The sequence below is a fragment of the Parasteatoda tepidariorum genome, chromosome 3, assembly GCF_043381705.1.
Source record: "Parasteatoda tepidariorum isolate YZ-2023 chromosome 3, CAS_Ptep_4.0, whole genome shotgun sequence".
Lineage (NCBI taxonomy): Eukaryota > Metazoa > Arthropoda > Arachnida > Araneae > Theridiidae > Parasteatoda > Parasteatoda tepidariorum.
The window spans coordinates 5978056-6000312 of record NC_092206.1 but is presented as its reverse complement, the minus strand read 5'-3'; the positions used below and the strand labels follow the sequence as shown (position 1 = coordinate 6000312).

The 22257-nt window shown below is 27.4% G+C and overlaps 1 protein-coding gene across 1 annotated transcript in view; it reads right to left on the bottom strand.

The window, feature by feature from the left end:
- LOC107437253 (germ cell-less) overlaps positions 1-17313 on the bottom strand; it is a 35285-nt gene extending 17972 nt beyond the window's left edge. Inside the window, exons 1-11 of the mRNA XM_043046977.2 lie at positions 17028-17313; positions 13917-14040; positions 12133-12229; positions 11237-11334; positions 9249-9295; positions 7189-7326; positions 6243-6327; positions 5335-5419; positions 3430-3561; positions 1956-2025; positions 247-322 (exon numbers count right to left, since the gene is read on the bottom strand). Of these exons, the coding sequence (XP_042902911.1) occupies positions 247-322; positions 1956-2025; positions 3430-3561; positions 5335-5419; positions 6243-6327; positions 7189-7326; positions 9249-9295; positions 11237-11334; positions 12133-12229; positions 13917-14040; positions 17028-17170 (1095 nt within the window). The 5' untranslated portion in view covers positions 17171-17313. The remainder of the gene's footprint in view (positions 1-246; positions 323-1955; positions 2026-3429; positions 3562-5334; positions 5420-6242; positions 6328-7188; positions 7327-9248; positions 9296-11236; positions 11335-12132; positions 12230-13916; positions 14041-17027) is intronic.
- Between the last annotated feature and the right edge of the window lie 4944 nt (positions 17314-22257).

The following is a 22257-nucleotide window of genomic DNA, read 5'->3' as shown; positions in this document are numbered from 1 at the left end:
AGTTATGAACTAACCTACAAATTTTTTATATGTCTTAAAATTACAATAATAAGACAGATGATAATTAATATTATAGTTAATGTAATAAATAAAAAAAAATTACTTAGATTAGTGATCCCTTTAAGAAGTTATAAAAGTACCTATCTTCCCACAATAACAAAAAGTTCAATAATAATAAATTATCAAGCTCAAAGCATAAAATAATTAATAAATTATTATTCGTTATCAAAATATGAAATATAATACCTCTCTATCATGCTTAATAACTCTTCCCATTCTGGAACAATACTGATTGAAAATTTCTTCATTAATTCCAATTGGGCTAGGGAAACAAATTCACAATTAGTATTAATATTAGTAAAACAATAAAAAAAAACAATATTAAACAAATAAAATATGATAATCCATGCTTAAAAAGAATTGTATAGAAAGGATAATGATTAGCTGCATTAAAAAGTATTATATACATATATATATAAGAGAAAACATAAAAAATAATAAAGATTAATGAAAAGATAAGAAGAAAAATTATTGAAATAAAATACTTTTTAAAAAATAAAATAGTTTAAAACATATATGTATACATTAAAAAGCTAGGAAATACAATAATGAAAAGATTTAATCTCTTCATCAGCTCACACGATTATATCCACAAAAAGTTGTGCTTCCTAACATTGTATCAATATAAGCCAAAGCAAAATATATCAATACAATAGTGTAAGGAGCACCATTCAAAAAAAGTTTGATATACTTGAAAATTTTGATATATGACCTAACTAATCAGCACATTATCTACATTGTGCACTTATTAAAGTGAAAACATGACCTTCGCTGAAACAATAGAAACACTTAAAATTATGCTTTTTTTATTTATTTTTTGCTATCTAAAAATCAAGCGAGTACAATCAAACAATCTATGCATTAGTTGATAAAATAAATCATTAAATCATGTTAAAAATTATAATACAAAGAATTAAAAGTGGGCTTTGTAGTGATTTAAAATAAAAATTAGGACAAAATTTTATAAAATAATCAGGAGAAAAATCAGGACAGCTTTTTGGTAAAACACATACTAGACTATTTTTCATTTGTTTTACCTTTAGGTCAAGCACTTGCTTCTGATTTATAATGAAAAGAAGTGTAAAATGACAAACATTTTAAACAATTTTGAAAAAAGGATGAGGTTAAATAAGAAAATTTTCTTACAATGTTGATTCAGCAATAATTTGTTCTGAGAAAAAGTGGAAAATAAAGAAGTTCCGTTTTTGTGCTATAAATGTTTTAAAATGTTATTACATTTAAGGAAATCTAATCAAAGAATGAAACTGATTTACATAAATTTAGGAAAAGATAAAATAAGTCAATAATATTTAAAATAATAAATCAAAATGGAAAAACGTTAAAAGCAGCTAAAACGAAATTTGTCTTATTTTAATTTAGAAAGTCAGAAATACAATTCTAGCAAAACACGAAGAATATTTTAAGACATGTGTGTTAGTAAGACAGCACTTCATCAAGGGACAGACTGCCTACTAACACACAGGAGCCTTTCTGTCATCTGTAGCATCAACAAACAAATCAACAGATTAGTTGATTGTATAAGGAAAAAAAACTGTTGATCTTTAAAAATAAAAAAAATTTTACTCACATTACCTAGTTAAATTAGGAAAATTCTGGATCTTCAACACAGATCACCCTAGTTAATTTGCAGATTAACTAGATCAGTGTCTTTCAACCCTTTTTCTTTAAAGACCGGTAATATATTTCAGTGTTTTATCACGAACTGACAAGGTTAGTAATGTATTAGCATAATTTGTATACATATATAAAATTTTGACTAGTTTTTTTCTGATCATCTACATAGAATTAAAAATATTTTGAGCCTAAACCTACTTAAATATAATTCTAATACAAATATTAAGTGGTGGTCGATAAACAATATATAGTATACACACCCTATGTCACTCCCTTCCTCAATCTTCAACATATGCTGCCACTGCTGCCTGAAAATTGGGGCAAGCCAATCTGTAAAAGATAAAAAACGTTTCCTAATATCAGGGTGCATAGCTAAATCTTTCAACAAAAAATAAGCACCTTTTAAGTACTTTTTAAGCACTATGTACATTAACAAAATGCAAAATAATTTTGAAAGAATTTACATGATCATGATAAATAACTAGTTTCTGACAAAGAACTCTTTTCTTGATTATATTAGCCACCATAAAAAGATCGAGAGATTTTTTGGTTCGATTTTAGAGAGCGGAAATGAAGCCTGAAATTGAAAATATCTAGCAAAATGCAACAGAGTTGCAAATGAAAGTGCAAGAGTCTCACTGAACTCAGTTCAGAATATGCACACGCAAACCCACAAGTATTTCATCAAACAGGTAAAATGATTGGCGTTTTTATACACTACAAATCAATGGTACACCGAAATGGATTGTGTTTGAATGAATTGTGAAAACGTTGAATAGAACATAACCATGCTTTTGCATGATCCGTGTCAAAAATTGTTATAGTTAAGAAACAAAAAAAAATAAGATAAAATTAAAACATAAAATTAAGCACTTTCTAAAAGATCCAACGGAAAAAGCACCTTTAAGGGCTTTTAAAAATTAAAATTAAAAATAAGAAAATTTTTGGCAAGTAATATTTTAGCAAAATTTTTTATTTAGGGTATGAAAAAAACCAATGCCAAAAGTCAAAATGTAGCAAAGATATCATATAGTGCCAAATATATTCAATTACATTCAACAAGCAAAGAAGATTATAATGGAAATTATAAAGGAAAACAATATTAGTAGTCAGGAATTAAAAGGAAAAATTTTTACATTAAAATTAATATGTATTATCTGAGAATAGCCCTTAAGCGATTTAAAAAAAAGAAATTTACATGCATAATATAAAGAGGAACAAATCTACATAACTTGTGATACATTATAGATTTTTATTATATCTCTTTTAATAATAAGCTAATAATTATTTACTTTGGAAGGTGATTACAACATTCCACATGATGTATTAGAATAGAAGATAAAATTATTTTAAAGCTTGGAACTGTCACTAGTCTGTAAAACAATTAATATTAAAAAAAAATTTAAAGTCAATTCCCATTTAGGTCCACAAAGAAAAATTCTATTTTAATTACTTTTTATTAAATAATTAAAAACTTTTCTCCCATATAAACTAAAATTAATTAATTAAATTTAATTAAAGAATTAATGTTTGAAAAACTGTATTAACATCAAGTGTCATCCACTACAAATTTTAAAAATTTTTATTTGAACTTGAGTGGATGAATAAAAAGTATTTTATTAACGATTGAAAATTTGAACAAGATGTAAGAAGAGTGTGAACTAATAGTAAGAATTAAACAATTTTTGAGAAATGGAATTGAACAAACTAATTTATTTCACACTATTTACTTACCACCAGGTATTATATTGTCACGCTCAATTATAGTCAAATCCAGTGAGTGACTGATTAAATTTCTCAACCTCAGAGCAAAGAAGGCCTCTTTATATTTTTCTCCCTTTTCAGTCATAAGAAATGGCATTGTATCTACAAAAAAGATTTAAAAGATTTTAAGCAAAAAAGATAGTTAAAAAAAATTTTAAATTTAAAAAAACAATCTAAAGATGCTGCAAAATTCTAATACATACAACTACACATAACACAGTTACGATAACTATATTGTATAGACAAAATTGAAAATTGTTATTAACTGGCAATTTAAAACACATATAAAATATCATATTAAAAATATCATAAGATATAAGCTAGTTTCATTTCATAAAACAAACAGCAGCAAAATTTATTTCGAACTTATGTAATTTTGTGTCAGGACAGAACTCACGGGAAGAAAATAAGCAAAATATATCCAAAGCTTTTTGTGCCAGGTCAAGAAAGTAATCAAGTAAGAAAATAAGTAGTAGTAAGAAAATAAGCAAAATATATCATTAAACTTATGTGATGTAAACATAAGCTTACTATATGTGCAATTATTGAGTCATATATGAAGTGTTCTATACAATCAATCCTTTGTATTTTTTTGTTGCCCATGTCAAAAATGAAATATACACATTGGGGTCATAGCAAATTAATGTTTAAGCAAGGAAAAGAATACTATCAAATCTTTATCAGTCATTAATAGGGGAAAGCAGAATTAAAAATATCAAAACCTGTTTGAATATCAGAAAAATTGATTCAAAAGTTAAAGGTAATTTATTAAAACACCTATATTATAGGTACTAACTTATGATAAGTTAATATGAAAATGAGAAGAAAAGAAAAACACAATCAAAATATGACAAACCACTATTGAGCAAGTGGGCGTTAAAAACATCAAAACCAGTTTGACTGCTGGATGGAACGCGAAGATGTTTAGAACAATATTCTAACAACTCCTCCGTTTCCCGAACACTGACACTGGTTTTGATGTTCGCCTTACCCTTGCCCATAAATGAACATTCAGATTTTGTTTTTTCCTTGCTTAAATAATATGTAATCGCACATGGGTATATGTATGTACTATTTGTACTTTACATTTTAATATTTTTCACATAAACTATTTGTGAACAAAAAAAATGGTTGCTGTTGGTTCATCCACCTAACTGTGATGTTTCAAGTACATATGTTAAGAAATTAATGAGTAAAAAAGTGTTATCTACCTCACCTATCGTATATTCTACATATGCATAACTAAATTCAATTAGAGAATTTTATCACTTTAGAACGTTATAAGATTAAAATGTACCACTGAAAATTAGACAAAATGTTTAAATAAATTTTTTTAAATTGCATTTTGCATTTGGTATTTTTAAATTTCAACTCATCATGGTCCTACTGGTAGATGTAAAACTATTTTTTGTTGTAACTTACAGAAAGAAAAATATGTAAAGTGATTAGGTAGCTTCTTTTTGGAACGTTATTATTTTGCCGAATCATCAAAACAAGAAGTTTTACAATAAAATTACAACAATGATGAATAAGTATAGTTCATATATCCTATAAATTTTAAGACCTGTCATAAAATAGAGTTCAAACCGAGCTGAGGCATAGATCATGGTATTCATACACATATGATTCAACAGTAAAATTATAAATTTACAAAATAAAAGAATCCCACGAATTTTATTAAAAAAAAACAATTAGAACTCAAGATATGACAAAAATGTTAAAAGAGTAAACACTCCCCAAGAATACAACTTAAAATGAGAATATTTTATCATCTTTAAAAGCACTAAGAGCAAAATATAATGATATAAATTATTGATATAATATGATATAATAATTTAAACAAACTTTAAAAGCAAGAGCAAAAATGTAACTTACGGGAGTTTTTAAAATAGTCATCAGCGAGTTTATCAATTTCTATCCCTTCAGTTAGCACACTATCACTTTCCTTTAGAAAGATCCACTATAAAAAGATTAGTAGCATTAGTACTAATAGAAACAACAACTATCTAAACAAGCCATGTAGTGGACATCTTTTTTTTTAAAGGAAAATCCGAATATTTTTAAAACAGTAAACATATACCTGACTACTTTTAAAAAGGGATAATTGCAAATTAATAAAAAATGATAGTTTTCTTATTATTAAGTACAAGGAAGGGCCATTCAAATATTATGTTAGCATTTAGCAGTGGGGGCTTACATTTGCTTACTTTTGCGAACAAGTGAAGAGGAAGGGTACAAGCAATGCTTAAATAAGACATTAAAATATTCTTATATTTAACCTTTTTTAAAACTAAAAAAAATTACACTTGGAAAAACTTCAAATGTGGGGAAAGAAAAATTTTAAAAAAAAATTCCTTAAATAAGTTTCAAAAGTTTGATTGGAAAATATTCAAAAATAAATTTTTTTAAAATCAGTTTTATGCAATTCTATTTTAAAACCGTTAGCATTGGCAAGAGAAAGAAAACAATCATCAAGTATCTTTTGCACAAAAGTGCATAGATTACTCGTTTTACAGTTAACAAATTGATGTTCACAACTTTGTTTTATGTTTAGTATAAAATTATGTACTAAATTTATAAAAACAAAATAAACGATGTTAAGATACATGATTAATCATACAAAAAATTTTCTTAAAATCGACAGCATTAACACCGATTTAAAACAGAAGTTAAGCATAGAATTGAGAAAAAATAAATGATATATAAAAGTAATTTAGAGCTTAAACAAAACAAATAAATTTCTCATCTTAGGATAATATAACAATCATTTAAAAAACAATTACCTGCTTGAGTAAAAGGTATATGGAAAATTCTGTTTGTATCACAATGAGATCAGGCGATTTAATAAGGCTAGTCATCAAATCACAGCTGGAATAACAAAAATTCAGAGTTAATGCTGATACACATTTAAAAGCCCTTTTAAAGAAGAAAAAAACAAGAGTTTCTGATTTATAGATTTTTTTTCTGAGAAAAATACACAATGCATAATGAAGTACCATAATTTCAGGGAGATATGCCGCAGTGTTATTAATTTAAAACTTGAAAATTTCGTAGGAAGGCTTAATTTTACTTAGAAAATTAATGAAATCTATTTTAAATGCTAGGATTGTTTCTATTTTTTTATATATTCAATGTCCTTTTATTGGTTTTTATTTAACTATTTAAATTATATATTGAATTATACTATTAACTATTTAAGTTATATGTATGCATATTTAAAGCATGTGTTAAGTCTGTCATCAATACCTGCGTTAGTATAGTAACATTCGGTGCAGCATATTATTTAACTTATCAGCGTGCCAATTCTTTGAGGGTGCGCCGTTTTCCCCCAAAATTAGTTATATATTTTACAACTTCTTGCTAATTATGAACAGAATTACGAACTTAGAATTTAGATTAGATTGCTGAATTTTATTTTAATCCTCATAGCTCACTTGAAGAGAGCTTTCAAACTAAACTGTACGAACCTCAATTTAAAGCCAGAATACATATTGAAGTTCAGTCAAAGGCTGTAATTTAAAAAATTAATTTACAACGTTACATTTGCAAATTGAAATAAAATCAGATGTGTTTTTCTGAAAATAAAGTGTCCTCTTGCAGACTAAAAAGATAGAATTTCAATTCTAACATTTTATTTGTAATTTTCTTTAATGAATAAAATAAATTACGAATAATAATACAAAATAAAACAGAGATTAGAATTAAGTATATCAAAACGTGTGAATTTACCTTATTTGACGTAAATGAGAAGGGGATTGATGAACTTTATATAATAAGTTTTGCAGCAACCAATCAAATGAGAGCTCTTTTAATGTCTTCAGAGAATAAAACTCAGCATTCTCAAAGTATGATATGACAGAATTAATGCTGAAATAACAATACATCCTGTTTAAACAATTTGGTGAAATAAATTTAAAATAAGTATTGGATGACATAGTTTAAATTTGTGCAACTTGATACTTTAAAAAAAAAGTATCATTGATTTAAATCAGCTGATTAAAAAAAAACATTAATTTAAGTCCAAAATATTTTTTTTAAAGTTTGATTTCATTGATATTGAAAGTTTTATCTAAAAATATAATCCCTAAATTAATATATTAATAAAATAAAGCCCTGAATTAATCAATTTATCTAGAAATACTAAAATACTTAAGTATTTAAGTACAACATTTTTTCAGATAATATTAAGCATTAAAAATACATTTTATCAGAACTTTGCTTGGTAAATTTATATCCAATCCTGGTATTAATACATCACTAAGACTCTGGTGCAGTTAAATTATTTTATTTATTATTGTTATTTTTTTTTTTTTTTAGAAATTTGCATACATGCCAACATTGGAGAAATAAAATAACGGAGATTTTACTAGCAACATTTTTCAGGCTTCGAGTAAAGTTTTGATACATCATGCATTATCATGTAAGTCAAAAAGAGAAATTAAAAAATAAATAATATAAACAATTGGAAATAATATAAGCAATTGCATTTAGCAAAGTAAAAAATATGTTTATAAATCTTAATGTAAAGAAAAATTTTTTTAAAACCATTATTTATAATTACTTAAATTATAATACTCAACATACTGCTGTATTGGCAATAGTACCATCTGTTGAGGAAAAAGAGAAGTATTTTTTCCATTTGCGGATGGTTTATTGACAAATTTGTTTCTTAAATTTCTTCAACAAATACGGAGAAATTTGAGAATATACAGGTAAACAGGAGATAGACGCAAAATACAGGAGTCTTCGTTAAAAAACAGGAGACTTCGCAGGCATGAATTCGACTTTATTTATCAACATACTCCCCCTCAAGAGTGATACATTCATTCCAAAATTCCTCTAACTTTTTGTGAAATGATTTATCTTTTCTCACAAAACGGGCGTCAGTTTTAACAATGACTTCTTCACTTGAGCCAAAGTTATATCACTGGAGCATCTTCTAGAGGTCTGCTAAGAGCCAGTAGTCGTTAGGTGCCAGATCTGGGTAGTATGGTGGGTGGAGAAGTAATTTCAAGCTGTAATTCATTCAATTTAATCATTTTTTTCGTTGGCTTTCGACAAAGGGCATTGCCCTGGTGAAACTGAACTTTTTTTTATTCGCAAATAAATCTATCTTTTTTTCTAGATTTCTTTACTTAATCAATCCAATATTCCCAATTGATATTTTTATCTTTTTTAAGATAGTCAATTAAAAAAAATACAATGTGCATCCCAAAACACAGAGGCAAGCTGACTTTCGACTTTTTGGTCACATTTTTTTTACTTTTAACAGCTACTGTCCACTCAGCTGACATTTGATTTTTTGATTACTTTTTTAGCTTTCACCAGCTATTGTCCACTCAGCTGATGATAAAGGACTGTAGTAGGATCCATGTTTCCTCCGTTGTCGCAATTTTCTTCATCTTGCTGCAACAGTTCCAAACAGTACTTTGAGTGCTCGACACGTTGTTCTTTTTGGCCTTTACAATCTTTCAAAACTATTTTCATGTCTTCTGGAAACACTACTGATTTCAAACAACCAGAGCACTCAGCATCATCAGTGTCTTTACAACTGCATTTAAATTCAGCATACCAGTCAATTACAATTGATTTCCCTGGTGCTTGAAACCATTGCTTTGCTTCAACAGTATTTTTTACCATAAAAAAACAATGCTTAATCAATACAAACTTTTTTTTAAGCATTATTTTAAAAAATATAAAATTAAGCTTACAATAGGAAATATATGGTAGTTAACATAGACTTTAAAAAAATTAATAAAATATAAAAATAAGTAAAGTCATAATCTTACTTTACATTGCGCTTCATAACCTGAACACACTGCTGACAAAGGTGGTCCTAAAACAAGAAATTAACCTAATTAAGATACATACATGAGGTCAGTACATACTGGTATAAAACTGATTATTCTAATTTTTTTATGAATAGTAAACAAAAGTATTCAATAAAACTTTCAAGAGCTACGAGCAATTTAATAGATTTGATGATTTCCAATCAGTGCTGTGAGTGATGATATGTGTACATGAAAAACTCATAGATGAGATTAACATAGATGAGATTCTTTGTATAAATATGTTAAGTGTGTAAAAATTGAACAAATCAACTTAAACAATTTTTGATCAAATAATTGGATTTTCATGTACAAGGATTCAAACTTAAGAGTTAGAGGAAATGCACAAAATATTTCAAGTTACAAAATCAGGCACAAAACCATACTTTCTCTGATTAAACATACCTCCCCCCCCCCGCAACAGATTACGATTCCAGGCCCTCTAAAAAATAGGGGGTAACCACAAACTGGGAAACATGGACCTAATACTTTAGTCAGAACAGAGGTCGAAAGTTCGGATCTGCCAATTTTGGATTTACGACTACTAATGTTCAACTTCATAGCCTTGTAATTTTGAACCAATCCAGAAGACAAGGAAACTCCTGGATCAGTACCCCCAGAGGTATTGATTTGTTATGGGAACATGGATGACTTCGCGACTTGGCAGATTTAATGTGCATCAGTCACCATTTACTACACAGGGAGTCTTCAGTCGGCTGGGATCAAACCCACAAACTCTTGGACATGAACCCAGTGCCCTACCGAACAGGGAAATTCCAGCCTGTGGAAACTAATTTGATTGATATGAACTTATTAAGGAAACTCAAAAATAAAACTGTTATTACAAATTAGGAAAAACAGAATATATACAAACGATCTTAGACTGGACAACCTTACTCAATGCCAGTCAAAACAAGACTAACTCCCTTTGGGAAAGAGATAACTCCCAAAAGTCATGCGATGGCAGCGCCATCTCATGACTTTGGAATATGTATAATATATATTATACATATCCCAAATATCCCAAAACTGAAAAATTTTATTTTTTCAATATGCAAATATCCCAAATATGTGTATATATGCATAATATGTATAATATAGCACAAATAACAGACAAATGATAAATTTTGATATTACACTTTGTAAGTAAATCAAAAAGTTACTGCGCATATACTTAAATTTGGTTATTAAAAATAATTTCAAGCTAAAAAATAATTATTATTATTTTTATTATATTTAATAAAAGCAAAAAATTCTTTAAATGCAAGTTACGTAATTTTTTACATCATTTTAAACAATGTAATTTTATATAACATGGAAAAAAAAACAAAAATTAGAAACTTTGCAGTGCAAATGTTTGAGGTATACTTTTAAAATTTTCTGTTCATGCAAGAAAACAAACGAAAATCCTTTGAAAAAAGCCGAAATTAAGAATAAAGAGAAGATAGTAAAATAAGCAACAAAAAAAAAATTTGTTCAAACTTAGGACGGTTCTCTTGGCAAAAGTATTGGGTAAATATCTCATAGATTTTACTTACCTCCTATATTTTTAGGGTAAGGAAGCTGTCAGAAAAAAGGTATGTTTATACAGAGAAAGTATGTTTTTGTGTCTTATTTCGTATCTTAAAACATTATCTCATAAATTAATTAGCATAGTTGAAGTAACTCCTTTAAATCTTTAAATTTAAGTTCTAGTATGTGAAACTCCTATCATAAGATTAAAAGTTAGTCTGGGTGATTTGTTTTCTTTTTCATGCACTGAGCACCAATTTACATATATATAATATGTGTCCTTATAGGGTTAAATTTTTTTCTCCCTTTTGTGTACAATGCATTGTTTAGGACAACTTAATGAAAATTTAGGTAAGAAATAGATTCTTATTTAAACAAAAATTTAATTGACTTATTTAACGTGACTACGAATTAAGTAAAAAAATTTCTATTAATACCATTTGTAAAAGAGATGCAGCTCCTATTATGGAAACTGATTCTATGGGATCTATTTCAATTTCATCTTGATAGAAAGAGCTGAACACTTTGTTTAAAGCTATAAAGACAAATAATACAAAATGAACAAACAAAAATATATGCAATATCATTCAAAGTATTTTACTTCTCTTTATAAGTAAATAAAAGCAAAATTTGAAGAATTTAATGAATGAACATTTTAGGAAGGTACTGTATTTACGTCGCACTAGAGCTGTACAATGGGCTGGGAAACATGCCTGAGGATGATCTAAGGACATGCTATCGCAATTTTGATCCTCTGCAAAGCGGATGGTTTCCCTGCTTTGGTAGCCCAGTGATCTGTGCACTTTACGGCAGAACAGTTTAATGAGGACCGATACCGAGAACCCCTGTCCCTATGTAGACTGATCAAAGTGGTCCCCCACCCGTACTGACTGTTTGACTTCAGTCTTCCACTGGGATTAGTGTCTTTACGATCAGTCTACTACGGGACTTAATAATTTTAGATGATATACCTTTGCAGAGATGCAAACTGCTATAGATATGACAAAATATTTTTAAAAAAACAGTAAATTACTAACATAAAATTGCAGCTATTCGTTTAATTTGCCAACGTTTTAAAGGGTTTAACATGATTCAACTGTAATAAAGGGGTTAATTACATACTTCTTTTAATTATTTAGAAGAAGTGGTGAGTGAAAACCATATAAATAAACTTTTTTAAACCATGAATCATACATTAAAAAATTACCACTCAAAAATATTTATCCCATGTCCAGAGCAAGTTGGCATCTCTGCCTATATGATATGATGTCTATAACTCAATAATTCTAGTGAAATGTATCTAGCATTAGTTTCAAATAATAATAATAATCACCTTCTGCAGTAACATTGTCATCGTCAATTATAAGTTCAATTTCTTTCTTTTGCGTCTCCAACCAGTCACCGTTAAACATTGTGTAGAAATACGGAGACTGAAAATTGAAAAAATACACATTTCATCTTATGAAAATTTATGCAAAAAATTTTATAATACATGAGTATTTTGGGCAAAGAACTCTACAGGGTAATAAATTTAGCCAATATAAGCTGACATAAAATCAATGAAATTTTATGGAAAAAGAAAACTACATTGCAACAAAAATGACCAAACCAAAAGTCAAGTTCAACCAAAACTTCTTTTCAATTTTGCTTGTCAACTTGCTTCAACACAAACTTTTTTTCAATTATTGATTAATTATTACATTAATGAAAGAAACGCCTCTCTCAACGCTTGCATCATACCTTCAGCTCTTTGAGTATAGTAATCATCTTTTATAACTTTTCCTTCTGCAATCGCTTAGTTTTATGTAATTCCCAGAGAACTTTTTAAACCATTTTAATTGCAATAATATCTTTCTTATTAATTTTTTTTTCTGCGAACATCTTTCCTCATGGGTTACATAACTCATTAAAAGTAAAAATGTTATAATGAAAATTCATAGTAACAGATAAAATTGTTATTACAGCCAGCTTGTAGTTATAAGCAAATATCTATATTTAATGTTATCATAGCAATAAAAAGACTAAAATATGTAATAGCTTTATTTATTTATTTAATATTGAACAACTATTTTGATTTAGATACATAAGTAGAGTAGATTGCTTTTGCCGAATAATTGTAAACTTAATTAGGTGCTTAAGTAACTCACCATTTTCAAGAATAAAAAAAAAAAAGTGGTTNCTACCAACAGCAATTCAAACAGTATTTTTTTTTTTTTTTTTAATAAAGTTGATAATTAAAGAAAAATTAAGACTAATTGCAAAAAAAGTAAGCAATGAAAAATTAGAAGTTCATATTCTAATAAAAAGATTAGTTATATTAGGGTTGGGGTTTTGGGTGTTCTAAACTGGTTTTAGACATGACATGTGGGTCCTAAACTGACAAAAACTGTCCTAAAATGACATTAAGTGTCCAAAATCTTGAACATTGGTAAAAGGTAAAAATTCTATATGTGTAACCATTGTACATATAATTACATATATTAATAAAAATTTTACACTTTTTATACAATTTGCTTTAACTTAAAGGAAAATAATATAATATAATAAGAAAAGATTAATAACTTTTGAAGCTCCACAATTCATTGAACAACAAAGGTGAATACTTTATCCCTTAAGTATGCTTTTAATATTGATAAATTATGTTTTGCTTAAGGATAAATAAATGCAACATTAAATATAATAATGAACTTCTTTAATAATAAATTTTTGTCTGTTTCTTGTTTAAAAATTAACATTTTATTTTTCACAAAAATTGATTTTTTTATTATTTTTAATTGTGACATAATTTGAATAAAAAGGTTTTGGACAGTTTAAGACAAAGCAAACAGGGTGGTTTTTAAACAGGGCGGTTCAAACTGTGGATTAATCCTTTCTGTACTAAACCTTGCCAACTGTGGTTAGATTCCTACAGTTTGTAAAAACATATTAGATTTTTTGTTCAAAGAAATATATAACAATAAAATTAATATTTTTACAGTATTAAATAATTTAAAATGTTAAAATTTTCTCTTAAAATGAAGAATTGTTTAGATCATGTCCATGCCTTCCGGAATCACAGGCCTCTGTTACACTCTTTCCCTTTATCTTAGCTCCTGAATGACATAAATAATATTATACCTGAGATATGTATAATTTATGTAAGTTCCATGTTCGTCCAAATGCTGTTATAGTTACATCACTCCCCTGCTGTTCTTCAAATAATGTTTTGTAAATATACTTAGATGTTTTGGCTTCCTTTTTCCTACAAAACAAATACAAAGATGAATAATATGAAAACAAAAGACAATGTGAATGTTGCAACTTATGCTAGTTCTGAGCTAGCAAAAATACAATTTTCAAATAAAATAAAAAGTAACTAGGAACAACTGAAGTAATATACTTAACAATTTTTATTAATAAAAGCCAATCTTAAATTACAATTTATTTTTGCATTTTCTATATCTTATAAATAGCCTGTTTACAAATCACGACGTATCAAGTCTCCAAAGATACCTTATCAGATATTGGGGATCGAAACGGGCTACAAGTGGCGTAGAGCAGAGCTCTCTACCTATGGCAACACTACACATGCTTTCACAATTAGCATGTGTAGATTCATAGAAGAAGGAAGCATGTTAGTTTCCGTCTTGATTTTCAGATAGATAAAAATCTTTTAAGTTAGGAAACTACATGAAACTAAAAACTACATTAAACATAGTTCTAAAAGAAAGTGTCATGGAAATTTTAAAAAATATTTTTAACAATTAAATACGAAAAATATTAAGGAAAGGAAAAGGGGCAAGGCATGGAACTGGTCTTCTCCCCAGATGGCGTATTCGGGCGTTGTGTTGCCAATAACTAAGTCCCTGAAGATCTAGATACGCCTAGAAATAACATTATAAAGAGAAACTATTCTGCTGTAGCTAAGTTCATCATTACACATCTAAATGCATATTTTACAATATCAATAAGAATATTTCCCAATCCAACTGAAACTGCAGGTTTTTTAACATGGAATAATTTTTTAAAAATACATTGTGGGTAGTCTCCAGGGTTGGCAAGTTTTTGACAAATGAAAGTTTTAAAAGTGAAAGTATTAAAACTGAAAATTTTTGACCATTATCTAAAATGCGAAATTTTGATGTAAACAATAATTATTAGCTAATATGAATAAAATTATTTAAAATAAAAATAGATGTAAAATTACAAGTAATCAATCATGTTAAATTGATAGTCAATTAGGTTCTTAAATCATTCAGGGGTAGAAATTTTTTAAAAAAATTACTGGTCCATAGGACCAGTAACTAAAACATTTTACTAGTCCGCACAAAACTTTACTGATCCGTCTACGCGTTCCTATTAGCTGCAAATAAAATTAAAAAAAATTAAAATATTTGATTGAAAAAATAATTTTTAAAAAAAAAAAAATCATAAATGTTTGATTTAAATCGCATTTTTTTGATTAATATTAATTTTGTATAAAAAATGTAAAAATTATTATTTTTTTTAATAAGCCGATGTAACGCATGCGCAAAACAAGATGTAACTTTGCCTTCCTCAGGCGCGCTCGCTTCCTTTTTTTACGGAGATCGGCTGCGAATTGACCCTAGGCTACGACGGATGGTGCACGTCATGAACCCACCCCGCTACCTCCCCTATTTCTCTCCTTCAGCGACTCTCCATGTGACGCATGTGCGAAACAAGATTTAACTTCGCCTTCCTCAGGATCGCGCGCTAACTTTATTTATAATTTTAAAAATTTTTTTTTACCGAGATCTCGCACGCCAGCTTTTTTCTTCTTTTTCTTTTAACGGAGATCGGCTGCGGCGGATGGTGGTCCGGCGAACCACTGCTTATTATTTTATGCTGGTCCGACTCCGATTTTAGTGGTCACGGACCAACGGACCACCGTTAATTTCGAGCCCTGTCATTCTAATAATAAATCTCCTTCTTGTTTTGACAATTACTGCCAAAAACCAAAACCTTTAGTAGTAGTAAATCATAATCTATCAGGGTTGGCAAGATTTTGCCGCAGGTGGAAAAAACCATGGTAAATACCGGTAAAAACCGTCCTGGCAAAAACAGGTTTTTGCCAAGCAAAGTGGCAAANCGATACAAAGATTTTTGTAAAATTTGAAGTTCTAATCTTTTTTCTTGCTTTCAAATAAATCGTTTTATTAGCTGCTTAAATATATCTTTTTGGTTCACTTGCTTGATCTTGATGTCTTACTTGTTAATTACCATTATATAATTATTTTTAAACAGCCCCTTTACAATAAAAACTGGTGATCAGTAATTACCCCAGAAGTGATCAGGAATTACCACAGAAATTATCAAGACCAGGGGTAATTCCCGATCACTAAAAATGTAAAATCTTTTAAATTCAAATCAGATTTTCAAACAAAAGAAGGTGGCATAGGACTCATCTCATATAGCCTCAAACTTCCAGTAAATATTAAAATTCTATCTTGAATAGTTTTTTCCCAAAATAGATGTTTGCATTTTTTGATCAGGAATTACCCCAGGTCACCCTACTAAACGAAAATAATAAACTGCATTTTTATCAATCAAATTTTTTATTTATTAATTGTTTTATCTGAAAGAATTTGAAAAAAAAATGAATAAATAAAATCATAATTTTATTAGTCTGGGTTTTTCAGTAAACAGATTGTCAAAAAATAGCAAGTTTATAGATATCTCTTTCGTAGATAAATTTTTGAAGCGTACAAAAATTAACAAATATAAAATAGTTTTATTGGTCAATCCACTGATGATGTTCAAAAATATTCAAATAAAAAAAGAAGTTTACCTTCACATTGGTGTAATGTTTCTTTATTTTTTTCACTATTAAGTAGATTGTTTATTGAACTTAGAAAAAAGTTATGATGTTTTTGTTTCTTTTTTCATACACCCTGTGGCAGAATCGCAGCGACACGGCAACATTGTCGCAGAACGTTACAGAGTTACTTTTCTTTCAAAAATTAAAAAAAAATTACCTTTATTTATTTTTGACAGAAATTTACCTATAACTTTGATTTGTTCTTAGAAATTTACCTGATAAATTACTAATTAAAATTTAATAAAAAATAAAGACTAAGAATGAATCAAATTATGAAGAAAAAAAACGCCCGAAAATATAAGTAGAATCATACTTTGAAACAGTGGACAGCTTACTATTCCAAATCACTCGTAGTTATTCTACCGATAGAATTCGAAAGTTGACGAACTTTTGTTACAAATGAACCTTACCTTTGTACACATTCTTTTGAATTCGACTCATATAAATCAGGATCAGAAGTCTCATTATAGTCATTCTCAGAATCAAAAATTGAAGCTTTACGTTTCGTTGATAAACCAGCTTTAATAAAATTATGAACCATCAAATTCCCCATAATTCGAATTTGCGATTATTACTATCAGGCAAATCGATATATTCATAGGATTTACTCTTTAGAATCCCAATTAATAAAATATATTAATAATCAAGTTACATTTGACAGGAAATTTCGAGTTTATATTTATAAACAAAGAGGAATAAGTAACGAGTTAAGTTATTGTAAAGTTATTGAACTGCGCTTAAACCTAATCTTCATTTAATTTAGAAAATGGAAACTACCAGAAATTCTACTTGAACTTCAACTACTTGTCCAATATGGGTGCATTAATGATAACAGAAACAATGCAGCCGTTATGCGGTGAAATCAGGTAATGGGACCATTTGAACCTCCCTGTTCCAAAATTAATTCTAGGGTCAAATGACAGATTGCCCCTGTTTAATGTTTAAAAAAGAAAGGGGAAAAAATAAAGTAATAAATCCATTTTAAAATACCATTAATTTGAAATATATTTAACAACACATAATCTGCTCCGTTGCAAGTGAAGAAAAGATCATTGTGGGATTGGATTTAGGTAATTATCCGCTATTGCATAGTTTTCTTTTATTTCGTTACCAAATTATACAAATATGCTTTCAAAACAATATGAAAGACTTAAAAGTTAAACACGACAGGCGGAAATTTATTTCGAGTTATCTTTTACGATATATATCACGGAATTATTTAAAAAAAGAAAAAAAAGGCTATAATTTCGTAGCCTATGACGTAGCAGGATCATTGGATTTGATTCGATTACCAAAAATGGCACATCTTATGCTGACATGCTCTTCACAAATCGGATGCGAGATATAAAAAATTTTTACTTTAGATTGAGAAAATATATTTACAGTTTGAGAAAATATATAAAACGTTTTGTCTGCAGAAAGTAATATTTATTATTCTTTCATCAGTTTTTTTAAAAGCGAGCAGAAAAACGTATATTTGTTACGATTTTTCGAAATCATTTTTATTACTTGTTAATTGATTATTCTTGTATATAACTCATGTTATTATTATAAATAAGAAAGCGAAAGCAACGTCGGTTCAAGAGTTGGCGATACTGATATACGTTCGCGCTGGGAACTTGACATTTATTTGCCTTGCATTTAGATGCAAACAGGCTCTCCTCATAGAGATAATGTTTTTTTCTTAACTTTCAACTGAGTGTAGATAAAAAGATTTTCTGGCAGCACTTAATTAAATTTAAATACACCATAAAGCAGGGTTGGCATTCATTTGGAAGAAACCTTTTTCTTCTTCAGAATACTGGAAGAAAATAGAAAAAACTGGATGAAATAAAAGAAGAAGAAAAATAACCAAAATAACTGTTTAGAAATAGGAAATTATAAGAATATCTTAAATTTAAACAAACTAAATTTAGTATAAAGAAATTAAGTTTTTCATATTAATTTTTTAAAAAAAAAATTACCTTTTTTTCCTATTATTTATTTTAGCTTTAAACAAAATTTTAAAATTTATGTATTTTATTAGTTAAAACTCAGTTTCTTCATTCTTAACAGCGTTTGATAATAAAAATTGGTATGCTGTCAGTCATTCAGAATCCAATATGCGATTAATAAAACAGAGTATATGTTTAGTATGTAATTTGCTAATTTAGAGGAATTAATAAAATTTGATTATATTTCCACAGTTCTTCATGCATTTCTAAAATTAGATTATTCTTATTTTTGTTTAATATTGAAGACCTATAGAATTCAAAAAGTTCTTATATTTTATATTTCTGTCCAATTACTTTTTGGTTTTCTCTTAATGTATTAAATAGCTTAGAAATATAAATACCATTATTTAAACTAGATTGCAATTAGAAGCTGTTTAAGAAATTGGTCAAAATATTTCATATCTCTTTTTGAAAAATAGAGTTTCTTCTACTTATGTACATCATTATCAAAAAGACAAGTGCGCATTTTTTTTTCTCCACACGCTGCATGTAGTTATTATTTTTTCATATCATTTGATCTACAATATCCAGACTTCTTCGTTAGAATTGACGCTGTAAGATGTAATCATAAAACCGGATGAAGATGTATAAAGATCTCAAACTATTAATTTGAATGATTTTCGTTTCATAAAGGCAATTTACTACGCAGTATGGACTCATTTTATAAATAAAGATTACATTTCTATTCAATTAAGGAAGCGAAATGCTTAGTTTATTATGTGAAAGACATTATTTAAAGTTCTCATCTGTTAGAAAGGTTAATCTACATAATATTTAAATGAGAAAGAAAAAGCAGTAAATTAAAAACCTAAATTCTTTTAATTCTAAGGATTCTTTCAAAATGGAGAAGAAAAAAACTATGCATATTTTGGTTAATTAACATTTAAATGAGAAAGAACACAAAAACTGAAAACCCAAACTCTGATTACTTACAGAGCGGGATTAAAACAGGGTTTGCACGGTATTTACCACGTGAGGTTTTTGCTGTCTTGGGAAAAATTTTCCCCACCTTCAGAAACATTTCTTATGGTTAAATGCATTTTTTCTTCCGTTCATCTTTTCTGCAAATTTATTCTTAAATAAGCAGATATTGAAACTAAATTATTTTAAGTATTAATTCTTATCAAGTTTGATGACCATGAAATCATAGGAGTTTTTCAGTACTCTTAAAGTTAAAATATGATTGGAACTAATAGAATTTTTTTTTATAGAATAAAGTCATTCTGAAATAAAAAAAAAACAATTTAAATTTTTGGAATAAAATTTTAGTTTATCAATTTTGATAAAGCTGAGAAGAAAACGTTTCCTAAAGCAAACCATAAATTATAATTTTTCAGATAGGTGTTCAGTTTTGTAAATTATAAGTAAGTTTTTCTTCCTACTCAATTTTTTTTTTAAAGAATATTTAACCTTAAAATTGTCCTTAGTCCAGTCTTTTTTTAATTATTTTCTTTATTGTCTATTAATTTTCTATTTGATCCACTATACAAAACTTGGTTGTGCCATAAACATATATTTTTTAATGTTTATAATACATTGATTTATAAATTAACCTAAAATTTGGCGCAAATGAAACATTTGTGTATTTATATATCGTCAGTGGTTTGGCCTTCTTACTTGATAATAACATTTTTATCTTAATTTTTAATGTGTACGTCATTGATATTCATTTTTGTTGTTCTTCTGATTTTTGAAATCTTAATACATAAAAAATTATTTTTTATACTTTTAATTCATTAGAACAAATGTTTTTTTTTGTGGAAAATTTTGATATTAAAAACGTACATACAAAATGATATAATTAAAATAAATTATTTTTTCCTAATTTTATTAAAATAAATGACAAAAGAGAGTGGTACGGTAAATTCTTATTTTACCTTACCCATATCACTACTGTATATTTTTTAATGTTCCAATAATTCTTTTATAAAAAAAAAGGAAAGAAAAAAATTACTATTACTATATATATATTATTTTTTAAAAATATATATAAATAATACATATATATATATTTTAAAAATTCCATAATTCTGCTTATTTGAGCTTTCCAGTTATTCAGTTATTTTCTGTATATGAATACAGCTGTAATAAAGTTATGGTATACAATGATACAATACAATAAAGTAATTTGTAAACATGATTTTAATTAATGGTTATTGGCTCATATTTAGAATCTATTAGACAGATCATTTTCTAAGTTTTTAGTATTGAGAAGATATGCCTCACCTGGCTATGTGAATAATTAGCTTCACAATTACAATTTAGGAGATAGCTTACATCATATATATATGAAATAGAAACTTTCAATTTTTGAAATTTTTTTAATTATCNGCCAACTGAAAAATGCACCTCTAAAAGCTTTTAAAAACGAAATCCCTAAAAAAGCACCTTTAAGTACTTTTTACAAACGCTACGCACCCTGATAACAATTTAGGGGATAGCTTACATCATATATATATGAAATAGAAACTTTCAATTTTTGAAATTTTTTTACTTTTCTTGAGAAATACTTAAAGGATTATTTTGTAATTTAGAGATGTTTAGTTCCCGTAAATTTTCATACTTAGCAACAAAATGTAAAACTTTCAGAGATTTGGAAGACCTACAATAAATTACGAAAGAAGTATTTTTGAACACCCTATGTCAGAAAATCAAGCGAAAAACTCGCAACTTGTATCGATTATTTTAGTTGTTAGTTTTACTAATTTAAAAAAGTTTTGTAAACCTAGAGTAAATATTTATGGAGATATGAACATTTTTATAAAAAAAAATGTTTTTGTTTCGTCTTACGTTTTTTTATTACAACTTTATAGATATCCAACGGAATTAAACAAAATTTTGAGCAGTTTAAGATTAATTACGAAATTGTCAATTCAAAATTTCAAAAAAAATTTTTAAAAATTTCGCAAGTTATGAGCATTAAAGATAATTCTTTTATACTGTGCATGCACTGAAAAAAATTTTAAAAAGATTTTTCATAATTTTGTAGTGAAACGAATTTGGCAACAAATAAAATACAATTTGATTTAAATATCATATAAATTTAAAAAATTTCAAGCAATTTTTTAAGCAGTATTTGTATTTTTCAAAAGAAAGCTGAAATTGATCAGGGGTTTTCACAAATTTTATTTTGCACCATAAGACAAAATTTAGTAACAAATTATACTTTACAATAATCATCTGGAAACTAAACTTTGATGATATAGAGAAAGAAAACATACTCTTCTGGGGGTGATTCCCCACAATACCGGTTTCATTTTTAATAAAGCTTAACCTTGTTTAATAGTAAAAGAGGAAATTTTTGGACAACCCCTCATAGTTTTGAGCTTTCTTTAATGCTACTTGGATATATCTTTAATACTACTAACTAAAACTACTTAGAATATTGCTTGGAACATTTTAAATTTTTAAGATATTCAAATAAAGTTTTAATCATTGGTTGCCAAATACGATTCCAGACAAAATTATGAAAAAACTTTTATAAATTTTTTCACTGCATGTGCAGTATGAAAGAAATAGCTCAAATACTCATTATCTTGTGCAGTTTTTAACAATTTTAAATCAACAATTTTGTAAGTAATTTTAAGTTAATCCAAAATTTTTATTTAATTCCATTGAATATTTATGAGATTATAGCAAAAAAACC